This window comes from Camelina sativa, chromosome 5, assembly GCF_000633955.1.
Source record: "Camelina sativa cultivar DH55 chromosome 5, Cs, whole genome shotgun sequence".
NCBI classification, from domain to species: Eukaryota; Viridiplantae; Streptophyta; class Magnoliopsida; order Brassicales; family Brassicaceae; genus Camelina; species Camelina sativa.
In genome coordinates this window covers 30663305-30676565 of record NC_025689.1, presented here as the reverse complement: position 1 = coordinate 30676565, position 13261 = coordinate 30663305, and the positions used below count along the sequence as shown (strand labels likewise).

Sequence of the window (13261 nt, the reverse complement as noted above, 5' to 3'; positions counted from 1 at the left end):
GATTACTTTGTATACAACATCATCCACATGCTCAAGAACTCAAGCCCAGATGATCTTAACATTGATTTGATCAGGATTCTCCTATCCTTGTCCAAATCACCCAAAGCAATGGCAACAATTGTCTCAGTGATCAAAGAAACGGACGCAAGCTTTGCCATGATAGAACTCATCAACAATCCTCATGAAGAATTGGGGGTTGGGGCATTAAAACTTCTGATAGCACTTACCCCCTACATTGGTCACACGCTATCAGAGAGATTATGTAAAACTAGAGGACAGCCAGAAAATCTTATCCAGTGCCCAATAGAAGCAAATCAGATAACAGAAAAGCATGCTGTTTCAGCCAAGTTACTTGCTAAACTGCCTCATCAAAATCTGACTCTTAATTTAGCACTGGTCAACGAGAGCATAGTGTCCAAAATTCTGCATGCAATCCATCTGATTCAAAGAAGTGGAACACGAACAAGCAGATATGCAACTGATTTTCTGGAAGGTCTCGTTGGGATCTTAGTGAGATTCACAACTACACTGTACGAGCCCCAAATGATGTACCTAGCCAGAAACCACGATTTGACATCAGTGTTTGTTGATTTATTGATGAAAACATCAAGCGATCAAGTTCAAAGGCTATCAGCGACTGGACTAGAAAATCTATCATCTACAACTATGACGTTATCGAGGCCACCACAACCTAGGAGCACAAAATTCATGGGATCACTGAGTATGCCTAGGTCTTTCTCCCTCCGTTCATCCAAAAAGAAGCAAATAGAGATATGCGCAATCCACAAGGGAGTATGTTCTGCAAAAAGCACATTTTGCTTGGTTGAAGCAAATGCAATCACAAAGCTTCTAGCATGTTTGCAGAGTGATAAAGTGGAGGTAGTGGAGTCAGCATTGGCTGCTATATGTACGCTATTAGATGACAAGGTTGATGTGGAGAAGAGTTTAAGCATGCTGAGTGAAATGAATGCAGTACAACTAATACTAAATGCAGTCAAAGAACACAAGAAAGAATCTCTATTGCAGAAAGCATTTTGGATGATTGACAAGTTCATTATTAGAGGTGGAGATAAGTATGCCAGTGACATATCACAAGATAGGATGTTGTCAGGTATGTTGGTTAGTGCCTTCCATCGTGGAGATGGTAACACAAGGCAGATGGCAGAAAATATTTTGAGGCGTTTGGAAAAGATGCCAAGTTTCTCTACTTATATCACATAAAAAACTGACATGTGAAACCTTAACTGTATGAACTATTACCTTCTCAACTCACTGTGTATAAAGTTTTCAGTTTGAAATGTAAATTTACGTTGTGGTCAAAATAGATAATAGTAGTTCAAACAGAGAGTTTCAACTTATCCTCCTCATAACTTTGGTCATTACATCACCGATAACTTTACTTAATGTATTATAAACCTCCAACCAATCTAGCAATCGGACGATACAAACTCTAATCATTTAGTAAAAGATATCCCACCATCATTAAATTAAAGATGCTCAGCAATATATACATATAAGTTGTGTAGACTAAAATCTCAAAAAACTATAGTGTTTATGATCTGAACTACATATGCCTTTATAATACACCGGTTTCCAGTTAACGGACTGAAAAAAAAACAGAAACTAAACCACCCATCTTCAACTATATAATACATTAAGTCACAAATCCAGATAGGTCTTACCATTCATGTTTTCCAGCTCTGTCGATGTTGCAGTCAAATTATATGAATGCACCCTGTATCTCTCAGCCAATTCACCAAATTGAAATCCAATGCAACTAATCAGGCTCAGAATCCTGTTCACAAAGATTGACAGCATATATAAAATTAGAAGGCTAGGATTAGAAACCGAGAAAATATTGTAAGCAAAGAGAGATAAGTCCTACTTGTTCCGCTTCTTTATGCCCAGGATAGCTGATGAAGCAGCTCATTATCCAAGTAAACTGACTGACAGTACAACTAAATCTTCCTGAATCTGTTTTGATTTATCAGATTAGCAATGGACAGTCATCATGAAAATCCCCAGATGAGAACTACCAGAAATCTCCGCATGAACAAGTTCCATCTTTAAAACGGTGAAACCTAACAGCATCTCTGACAAGTATCTCTCTACCAGTGACGCTGGAAATATGTTTAGTAGCATTGTGGCAGTCCACACACACTCTAAGATTTTTCCCCACTCTGATAGGTAGGCCTGAGGGTACAAATATCAATCCAAAAGCAATTGCAAGCCTTTCACTGTGATAGTTAAGCATCTTTATTTTAACAGCTTCCTCAACATCGTGGTGGACAAAACTGGTATCTGGTTTGTAACCATTACCTATGATTCTTTGGTTCAATTCCTCAAGCTTAGCATATATCTGATCTAAATATGGACTTGACTCGTCATCAGCCGAGAAACTGTGCAATTTTCCTTTCCATTTTATCCAACTCTGTCCAGGTTCTTTTCTCACGTTCTTCTCTTTCATTTCCCGCCTTAACTGGGCCACACAATCCCATTGCCCTTTTAAAGCATATAAGCTTGATAATAGGGTATAGCCAGCAGGATGATGAGGATTTAGTTCTATGAGCGATTCAGCCGCCCATTTACCTATTCCCAAGTTACCTCTATTTCTACATGCGCTGAGTAAAGTAGTCCAACCAATTGCATCTGGAGGAAAAGGCATCCCACTTATGAAACGCATAGCTTCCTCTAACCTTCCAGATCGACTAAAGAGATCGATCATGCAAGAATAATGGCCACTACTCGGCACTATTCCATATTCATTTATCATTAACTCAAAATATCTCTGTCCTTTCTCCACTAATCCTGCCCTACTGCAAGCTGAAATAACACCAGTCAAAGTCACTCCATCAGGTTTTAGTCCATGTTGTACCATCTTGTCAAACAACTGAATAGCCTCAATGGCCCTTCCAGATTGGGCATACGCGGAAACCATTGCAGTCCAAGAGACTTCATCCCTGACATTCATCTCGCTGAACAGCCTAGTAGAATCATCAATATCTCCACATTTTCCATACAGAGTCACCAACGAATTTGAAACAGTGACATACTGTATTAGGCCAGACGTTACCGCTTTTCCATGAAACTGGGAGCCCTCTTCTAAGCTAGCTATGTTGGCACATGCACTGACCGCTTGTCCCAAAGTATAATGATCTGGGTCAATTCCACTTCTTTGCATATCAAGGAAAATTTTAACAGCCTCTTCAGCACGCCCAGTCTGGCCATAACCCACAACCATCGCTGTCCAAGACACGACATTCTTCTGCTTCATTCTATCAAACACATTCTTTGCATAATTTAAAGACTTACACTTGCAATACATGTCAATAAGAGCACTGCCTACATATATGTGATCCTGAAGATTGGTCCTGATCGCACAAGCATGAATTTGTTTCCCTTCGTTTATTGCTCCTAATCCCCCACAAACAGGTAGTACACTTCCAAAAGGATACTGATCCATCTTCAAGCCTTCTATCTTCATCTCTCTGAAACATTCAATAGCCTCCTTTTCAAGTCCATTTTGAACAAGACCTTTAATCATCGCTGACCAAGAAACTGAATCTTTCTCCATTCCTCGAAACAACTGCAGTGCATCATCGATCATCCCACATGCCAAAAGCCCTCCCATCAACGAATTGTACATAACCGTATTTCTATTGTCTATCCCATAAAAAACCTTGTTTGCATCAGAGATAAAACCAACTTTTGCATACATATCCAACAATGGGCTCCCAACATAACGATAAGACTCAAACCCAAGTTTGATAACCTGAATATGAATCTGCTTGCCCAAACTAACATTTCCATTGCTAGAAGAAAGTTTCAGCATTGTCATCAACGTAACCCTAGTCAAATTAGAAGAAAAATGTTTCAGCATCGTTTTATAAGCCTTGACAGCTGAACCAACCAACCCACTCAAGGAGTAGCCTTCAATGAGAACGTTCCAAGTGACACCATCACGATCAGGAAGCTTCTCGAAGGTACGTTCCATCTCTGAGATATGCCCAGATTTTGAATAAGCCAAAAGAAGATTGTTCCAGGAGAAAAGGTTTGGCTGGGGAATTCCATCGAACACTCGGCGTGCATAAGTTGAGCTTCTGATTACAGCATACGCGTGGACGATGTTGTTATGCAAAAAAGTCTCTGGATGAGGAAGAGTTCTGAGAATATTCCCGTGGATCATCTTCACATGGCGACTCTGATTTCTAACTCCCAACCCAATGCATTGCTTTATCTGAGCAGAGTAGTAGTTCGACGCCATACTCATCCGTTACTTTTGTCTTTTTTCGTTACACTTAAGAATATATATAACCAAAAAAATAAGGAAACAAAAAGCATTGGTCGTAAAAATACAACAAACTTAAATAAAATATCTTTTGCCGGAGAAGAAGGAAACAAAACTCATCAAACCTTGTGAACTGGTGTAAAAATACAACACACTAATACTCTAATGATAAATTAATTTTTCACAAATTTAACTTGCTCTAAACAAATTACCAAACACTCATACTCATACACTCAGCTCATACTCTTTGAACCAAACAATATCAAAGTAACCAACTTGTTTACCAAACAATATCAAAGTAACCAACTTGTTTACCAAACAATATCAAAGTAACCAACTTGTTTACCAAACAATATCAAATATGTGAAAAATATGGTAACTTGTTTACCAAACACTCATACTCTTTGAACCAAACAATATCAAAATCCCAACTTTTTAATATGGTAATTTGTTTAACCCATGGAAAACAGAGAAAAAGAAACAGAGGAAGCTGCATAATCGAGAGATATTAGGACTCTAAATCAGTAAATTGTGAGTAGCAGAGAACATGAATCTGGTACCTCGAACTTGAAGCTATAAACGAAGATAATCATACATTCAATTCAACTATTATAAGATTCTAAACGAGAAACACATCTGTAGAACAAAGTCAAATACATGAACTATTACATAACTCTACTAATTAAGACAGAAAAATATAATCTTTACACAATTCTACTAATTAAACATAAAAAAGTGAATGAATCATATCAATGTTGACGAGGGCTCTGGCTGATTAACTCATCAACGCTTGAAATTAACACATACTCTTAATTTCGTAAAGCATCTGTCTAATTTTCTCCAGTCCCAGGGACAAATCCTTGGGATTCTCAGTCTTCAGATTTGCCAACTTAGGATTGACATCTCTAGGTACGAAGCTATGGCTCAACAATGTCAACGCGTCTTTTCTCTCATCTGGTTCTGACGCAAAACAGGTCATGAGAAAGTGTTTTGCATCGCAAGGAAGATTACTCGGAAACAGTGGCTCGTAGCAATTCATGAGATCCTCCAAGTAATCGTTTGTATGCCACCATGGTCTCTTTCCAGTGTACATCTCCAACACAACACATCCCAACGACCATAGGTCAAGTCCTTTCCCTATCTCTCCGTGAGAGATCGACTCAGGGGACATGTAGATCGGTGTTCCCGCAAACGGTTGATCAGGATGCCACCACTTAGTGTCTCCCTCTTTCTTCGACAACCCGAAATCAGAAATCTTCAATTCGTAAGACGTTCTCCACGCACCCTTCTTGTAGTCGTAGACACGGCTAGGGAAAACAAGGATGTTTTCGGGTTTGAGATCGCAGTGAACATAGCCGTGTCCGTGAATCGTGGCTAAACCCTCGAGAAGCATACGTGTAAACTCTCTGATCATCGGCTCAGGCAATTTCCCGTATTCGAAACGGTCCATGAAAGTGCTCAAGCTTCCTTCAGCCGCGTACTCCATGAGAATCTTGTATTCCACGTAACCCTCCTTGTGGTTGACTTTAGCTTGCACTCCGTTCCCGTAACATTGGACGATTCTCGAATATCCTTTGAATTTTGAAAGGATCTGAAACTCTTGGCAGAGAGCTTTGGCGTGTTGATCGGCGGAAGTTTTCACGGCGGCGTGGAGAATTTTGCCGTCGCGTTGTCTTTCGTGCTTAAAGAGACTCACCGAACCGAATGCACCTTGTCCCAGAAATTTTTCAAACTCTAAATCTAAAACCACCATCGCAACAAATACAAAGCTAAATCTGAGAGTATCGCAACAAATAGAAAGCTAAATCTGAGAGTAGCTTGCGGAGGAACTTATAACGCGAATAAACCGACTTAACCCTAGTTTCCTTTTTTCTTTTTTGTTTTTTAATTTATTTACAAAGAAAAAAAAAATTATGATAAAAGTATTTTCTTTTTCTCGAGGAATGGAAAAGTTGAGCTGCGAAACAAAGGAAACAACAACAAAAAATACCGTTGTGATTTTTTTCTATGCAACATAATTTATCATCAAAATTTAAGTATAGGTTTTTATTAAAAGTTTTTAATTTATTTATGATAAAGTATATATTCTACTAATCATCAAATTTTATCAAACAAAAATATAATAATGATAAATTTTAGAGAAATACCCTTAATTAGCAAAAATCTATGTTTTTCTTCCAAAATTAGCACACCCACTTAAATATTCCAAAACTAGCATTAGTGAATTTTTATCTTAAAAATCAATTATAATTTTTTCATTAACTTATCGCTTTATTAAATTACAATTGTGATAGCTCCGGTGACGTTTCTGGTGAGGGCGAAGCTTGTGGTGAAGCTTTCGGTGAGAGTGAAGTTTGTGGGGAAGCTTCATGCAAAGCTTCTTCTTCTTCTTCTTCTCCTTCTTCTTCTTCTTCTTCTTCTTTTTCTTCTTCTTCTTCTTCTTCATGTATCAGTTTCAATCTCAGATTTTGAGATTCTCGACAAAATCATGGATTCTTATAGCTTTCAGTTGAGGAATTAAGTGATAGTATTATGACTTATGAATATAGCTAATTGGCTCATCACCAACTGGATTCACATCTGTAATTGTAGTTTCGTCGTTGTTATTGTCGTGGGGATTAGAAAAAATGGTGGGAGGGAAGTGATGATTATTGGAAGAAGAAGAATGACATTAAAAAAAAAAAACCAATGACGAACACCTTCGACGAGATTGCCACCACCACTCAATTGATTCTAATTAATAATAATTATAGATCTTTGTTTTCTGCTGCTGAGACCACCACCAGAGCTTCTGAATGTGAAAGAGGAAGTAAAAATGGAGATGCCGTGTTGGACAAAGGAAGTGGATGAGAACTTGAAGATTCTCCTTCGTTTAGATCATTGGACTTTGTCTTCTAGTGAATGAAATGTTGGGTATTAATTAAATGAGATTTGAACTTTTGGAAATTATTGGGTATTAGAACTGTTGAAAATTGTTGAGTAATGAATCAAATATGATCATGAGTGGTGGCTTGAATTGTTTGGTATTAGCATATAAATTGTGAATGAAATGGATAAACATGGGTAATCTTGAAGCTGAAATGTGTATTTGAGTGCTACTTTCTCATCTTTGGACATCAATGTTCTGCATACCAAGTGTTTGATATATTGTCATTGAGAACAAAACAGTTGGAAAAGAGTAAAAAAAGTTTGTTATCGTCGATTTCAATGTTTCGGCTTCTTCGGCTTATACATAGTTGGTTATTAGTGTTCATGAGACAGAGTACAGTGGGGGAGGATCTTCTCGTTATGGTCCATCACTCATCACCATTTTTGGGATTTATGAATATTCAGGAAAAGCTTTCTAGATTAAAAGGATGTCTTCCTTAACATTATGAAATCCTTCCTAAACATTATGAAGACCATCCTGAAATTAAGGTAATCTTTCATAAAGTTCGTGGAATCCTTCCTGAATTAAAGAGAACTTGTTACCTCAACAACTATTAACTTGTCTAACAGAAACCTGTGACAAAAGCAGTTTTTTTGTCAAAAAAAAAAAAAACCTGTGACATTCTTCTAGTGCAGAAACATCGTACAAGTATCAAAACAATATAAAAGTGTATCACAACTATTATAGATGTCTAACAACAAGAATATATAATAGGTGAACCACACTTTTTCATTGATTTCACCATGGCTATTGAATCTTCCAAGTCTTTTTCACAGGACTTGTATGCAAGCTTTTTTCACGAGTTTTCTCCAAAACGTTGTTGTTGATTAAGAACATTTGGTGCTGCATTTCACGAGACTTCTCCATCCTTATGTTCATCCTGAAATCCAAACTTTTTATGAAGGTCATCCTGAAGTTTAAGGAACCTTTCCTGAATTTCGAGGAATCCTTCCTGAATTTTCCATAAGATGAAAACTGTAGCTTAAAAATTTCACAGAACTATATCCAAATTCAATAGACCTTACAATTACATACCCATCTCTTAAAGAACCAAAACAATCAAACTGTCTAGTCTTTGCTACAATACTCATTATGGAGTTTCTCTGCAGCCTAACAAATATACAACATAAAAATTGCAGGTTCTTGAATCATGAGCAAACTATGGTTTCTCTGCAACCCAACAAAAAGAACCTAATTGTAGGTTTCTTGGCATGTCAAAACTGTTCTAAAACCTCTCTTATACCTACTTCTTTGGGATTAGTACTCGATTCAACACAAATGACCCCAATTTCATCAATAACATCATTATCCTCTTCCGATTCAATTTCACCATCACTAACATTAGAACTACCACTAGAGAAATCTCTAAAACCAAGACTCACATCAAACAAAAGTGTAGAAGAGTGTGGCAATTGAGGATGATAATTAGAAGAATGAAACAGACAAGAGGAGAGAAAAGATCTAGCACAGGAAAACCCAACTTCCTCTTCTTCTCTCCCGTCGATTATGCAACTTTTACCGGAATTAAATTCACCGGAGTTGAATATTATCGATGCCTGGGCTCCTCTGCAGTGTCACAATTACTGATTTCATTGACTTCGACTTCATGAATCACCTTTGATTCAGATCCGATTGGGTTTGTCGGTAATTAGGTTTGGAATCAGAGAGAAGGATGAGTGAGAGAGAACACAAGGTGGTTGCTGCAATGTTACGATTTCGACATTATTTTACTTTTATTAATAATTTTTAATAAATATAAATTTTGTGCTAGTTTTGGAACATTTGAAAACATGTGCTAATTGTGGAAGAAAAACTTAAAATGGTGCTATTTTTGTCAATTGCCCTAAATTTTATTAAAGGTTTTTTCTACTATTCAACAAAATTTATCATTTTTTAATATTTTTTTTGTATATTTTTAATTTAGAGAATTTATTAGAAATACCCCTTTTGCGATACCCCTTTTTAAAAAACATTTTCATATTTACCCTATTTTACACAATTACAATATGTTTAAATAATTGTCAGAATTTTGCTTTTAGGTTTGAGTTATCCATTTTACATTTATGATATAGTTATGAGGGTTTAGGGTTTAGTATTTGGAGTTTAGGACTTAGAATTTAATTGTTTTATACACTAGAAAATGAGTATTCTTGAAAATGGACAACATGAAAAGGTAGTTTCAAAAAGTGACATAGGAAAAAATATATTTTTGAAAATCCCCTTTAATTTATTGTTGATAAATGATATATTCTACTGATCATCAAAACTTTATAAAAAATAGAAAAAAACAAAGAATAATCACAATTAATCGAGCTTGTCTATTACTCTCTTGATAATTTGATATCTCTTCTCCTGATATAGATAGAATCTGAATAGTCAAAATTTGGACAAAATCTGAATTAGAGTTGTGGATCTTAGTTCATATACAAATAATGGTGGACCAAATATATATATATATATATATATATATATATTATTTTCACAGCATTTTTTAGAAGAAGGCTTGAAGTTGGGAACTATTTACATCCCATGCCATTATCATTAATTTTTTTTAAAAAATTAATATTTAAAACACATAATTTTATCATATTGTAAACACAATTATTTGCTGTACGTACAATCCAAACAATCGAATTCAATTATCCATTCAATTCTCCAGTCATTTATTACCATAATTTTATCATATTAACAGTAGTCTATCTCTAATCCTCCGAAATCTCCATAATTTTACCATATTACCATAATTTACTATTTCAATGGTAAAATCTAAAAAATATTTAACTTACAAGTTAAACTTTAAAAAATAGAAAATTCAAAATATTATAATGTAAGAATTATTCTTTCACGGGTTAAATCTAAAAAGCATTAAAATTTTAAACTTTTATAATCATAAGAAATTTGATACAAAAAAAATGTTACATTATTATAAATAAAACTAAAAACTTTTCCCGTCGTTTCTGCGGTATACATCTGGTAAAATTTTAGAATTAACAATCAAAAAACAATTATACAATCTTAAACACTAAACAAAAGAAAAAAAATTAACAAAGAAATCCAATTTTTAAAAATTTAGTATTTTGTTATAAAAATATTGTCCCGCGGTGTACTGCGGCTTAAAATCTAGTATATATGAATTTATTAGAATTATGAATTTAACCCATTTACTTTATTATCAATCAAGCTATCAAGAAAATCTATACTATTAATTGGGGAGTACACTTAGGTATAAAAAAAAAGACAAAAATATAACATATAACCATATTGCTAAACAGATCCATTTAATTACATAATTAAAAAAAAAATTCCTAAACTAATGGTAACAGTTTTAAAGAAATAAATGATTAATACTTTTCATAATTGGTTAAACGATGGATACTTAGATTTTAAATCTAATTTTGGATACGGTAATAACCCATAAAAAATTAATTTCGAAAAAATTAAGTTTAATACTTTTCATAATTGGTTAAACAATGGATACTTAGATTTCAAATCTAATTTTGGATATGGTAATAAATAACCCATAAAAAAATAATTTCGAAAATATTAAGTTTTCCAATTAGTTTTCTAAATTAAGTATTAAACATTTATAGTTTTCTAAAACAAGTTAGTCGTGTGTTAAATTCGATTCAAATTATTTCAGTTTTTTAGGAAGCTATATCTATACTATTAATTGGAGAGCACACTTAGGAATATAAAAAATAAAAAAACATAACATATATTCATGTTGCCAAACAGGTTCAGTTACTTATATAATTAAAAATAAAAAATAAACAATATATGGTAAACAAAAACTATTAGTCAAAAATCTAATATTTATGGAAACAATAATTATGAAATTAATTATAAAATCAAAATTACCCTATATTTTTGGAAATGGTTTAAAGTTTAATGTTTGCTTCCATAATAATCAAAAAAATTTAAATCGAAATTATATATATATATATATATATTAATTGGGAGCACATTTAGGGATACAAAAAAAATAAAAAAACATGACATATATTCATGTTGCCAAACAGGTTCAATTACTTATATAAATAAAAATAAAAGAATAAACAATATATGGTAAACAACAACTGTTAGTCAAAAATCTAATATTTATGGAAATAATAATTACGAAATTAATTATAAAATAAAAATTACCGTATACTTTGGAAATGGTTTAAAGTTTAAAGTTTGCTTCCATAAAAATCAAAGAATTTAAATCGAAAATTATATATATATATATGTAAACATATTTGATTTGATTTTAAATTGTGAGATATTTACAGAAATAACAAATCAATTTAATACAATTAAATAGAAACAAATAATCATATATCTATAATATTAATTAGGGAGCACACTTAGGATACAAAAAAAACAAAAAAGCATGACATATATCCACCAGTTAAACAAACAATCAGAAAGTTTCATTTAAAATAATTAATTACAAAGTTATATTTTGAATCTGTAATTTTTATGAATGTAACCTTTACAACTTTGATTATTTTTTATTACTTCTACATGATCAAATTGAATTGCATATACTGTTTTGACTCATTTTTTTTATTTTTCTTTTATTTTTACCAAACTAATAATAATATTAGTTTTTATATATATTTAACTTCATTTTTTATTTTAACAATACTTATTATAATGAACTTCTATAATTATGGCTCCTAAAGACTTTGGGTTGAATTAAATTAGACAAATTTATGTTTTCTGTCAAAATTTATATATTATAGGTCTTCTCACTATTTTTAATAAATTGTCTAATATAAACAATTTAAACAAATTTAAAAAAAAAAAAACCCCTGCACAAAAGTGCGGGTTGGTCCATAGGTTTACTTCACATAAATTAACCCCAAATAATTTTAGTTTTACTAATACATAATTGTAAAAAAAACAAAAAAAAAAAGATAAGATACGAGACGGGAACGGGTAATCTAAAAAAAAACATTATATAAACTATTTTTCATAGAAAGAAAAACAAAAAGAAATATATCAAGATGAGATTATAAAATTACGATAGTTAATTTATACTTTATGTGAATCCAACATTTATGGTGAAGTGGTTATTATTTCAAACGTTTAGAAATTTGATGAAGGTAAACCAATATAAGTTTATGTTATAAATATTATACCAAATAATTATATTTACAAATAAAATGTTATGTGGATGTGAATCTTTTACCTACTTTCTTATTTGTTGGACTAGAATATACAATCTCAAATTGATAAAATATTATTAAAACTACGGTTATAAGATAAAAAAGGGACATACCGTGTATGGGATGAGACGGGTTCAGAAACACATAAACAGATCTGTATACTATCTTTCTCTTACTATTTTTTAATGTACTTAAATCTAATCATCTTCTTTCCAAGCCAAACTGAAAATAAATTGGTACAAAGTTAGATTATGAATGTTAATAATATTTTTAACATTCATAATTACAAATGTAACTCCGCATAATCCAAACTTAATTACAAACTTAGTTCTTTTAAAATTATCCCCGCACGTATGTGCGGGTCCAATCCCTAGTTATGTATTAAAGAAAGAAAGAAAACTCAAGTGATGAGATGGAATGAATTAGGATATACGGCAAATTAAATAAAAATTGTCAAAGATTATACTGAAAAATTGGTTGTTAAACTTACACTGACTTTATCATTTTTTCAGATATTTGCGATTACATGACATAATAGTTATTTACAATGGTATTATCAACTTAATTGATAGATTTACAATTGTATGATCAACTTAATTCGCAAATTTTCTTGTCTTTTATAGAAAATAATATAATATACAGATTTGGTCTTTATGGTACAATTTTGTCTTTTAAAACTTATTAAACAATTATCATTATAGTATATTTTCATAAGTATATTGTTCCACACATAATTATAACTATTTTATTAAAAAAGTAACTAACAAAAACAAAGCAAAATATTACTAATCACTGCATTACGAATCTATATATAATAGCAAATCCACTTTTTTGTGTCAACTTTTAATCTAACGGATGAATTTAGTTCCACTTTTAATCCAACGGTTTAAA

At 32.7% G+C, this 13261-nt stretch overlaps 3 protein-coding genes across 5 annotated transcripts in view; 1 reads left to right on the top strand and 2 right to left on the bottom strand.

Moving 5' to 3' along the window:
- LOC104787953 (putative U-box domain-containing protein 42) overlaps positions 1-1356 on the top strand; it is a 5054-nt gene extending 3698 nt beyond the window's left edge. For 2 of the 3 annotated variants that reach the window (XM_019246088.1, XM_010513618.2), the window contains one exon: positions 235-1356. In XM_019246088.1, the coding sequence (XP_019101633.1) occupies positions 235-1221 (987 nt within the window). In that variant the 3' untranslated portion in view covers positions 1222-1356. Of the gene's footprint in view, positions 1-18 lie in introns of all 3 variants that reach the window. The other variant, XM_010513619.2, reaches the window with a different exon arrangement.
- Positions 468-4293, bottom strand: LOC104787954 (putative pentatricopeptide repeat-containing protein At1g68930). Its single transcript, XM_010513620.2, has 3 exons — positions 1886-4293; positions 1683-1795; positions 468-552 (listed from the first exon to the last, which is right to left on the bottom strand). Exon 1 carries the CDS (start codon positions 4268-4270, stop codon positions 2033-2035), a length of 2238 nt encoding a protein of 745 aa, XP_010511922.1. The 5' UTR covers positions 4271-4293; the 3' UTR covers positions 468-552; positions 1683-1795; positions 1886-2032.
- On the bottom strand, positions 4952-6062 carry LOC104787952 (mitogen-activated protein kinase kinase kinase NPK1-like). Its single transcript, XM_010513617.1, has one exon. It carries the CDS (start codon positions 6039-6041, stop codon positions 5085-5087), a length of 957 nt encoding a protein of 318 aa, XP_010511919.1. The 5' UTR covers positions 6042-6062; the 3' UTR covers positions 4952-5084.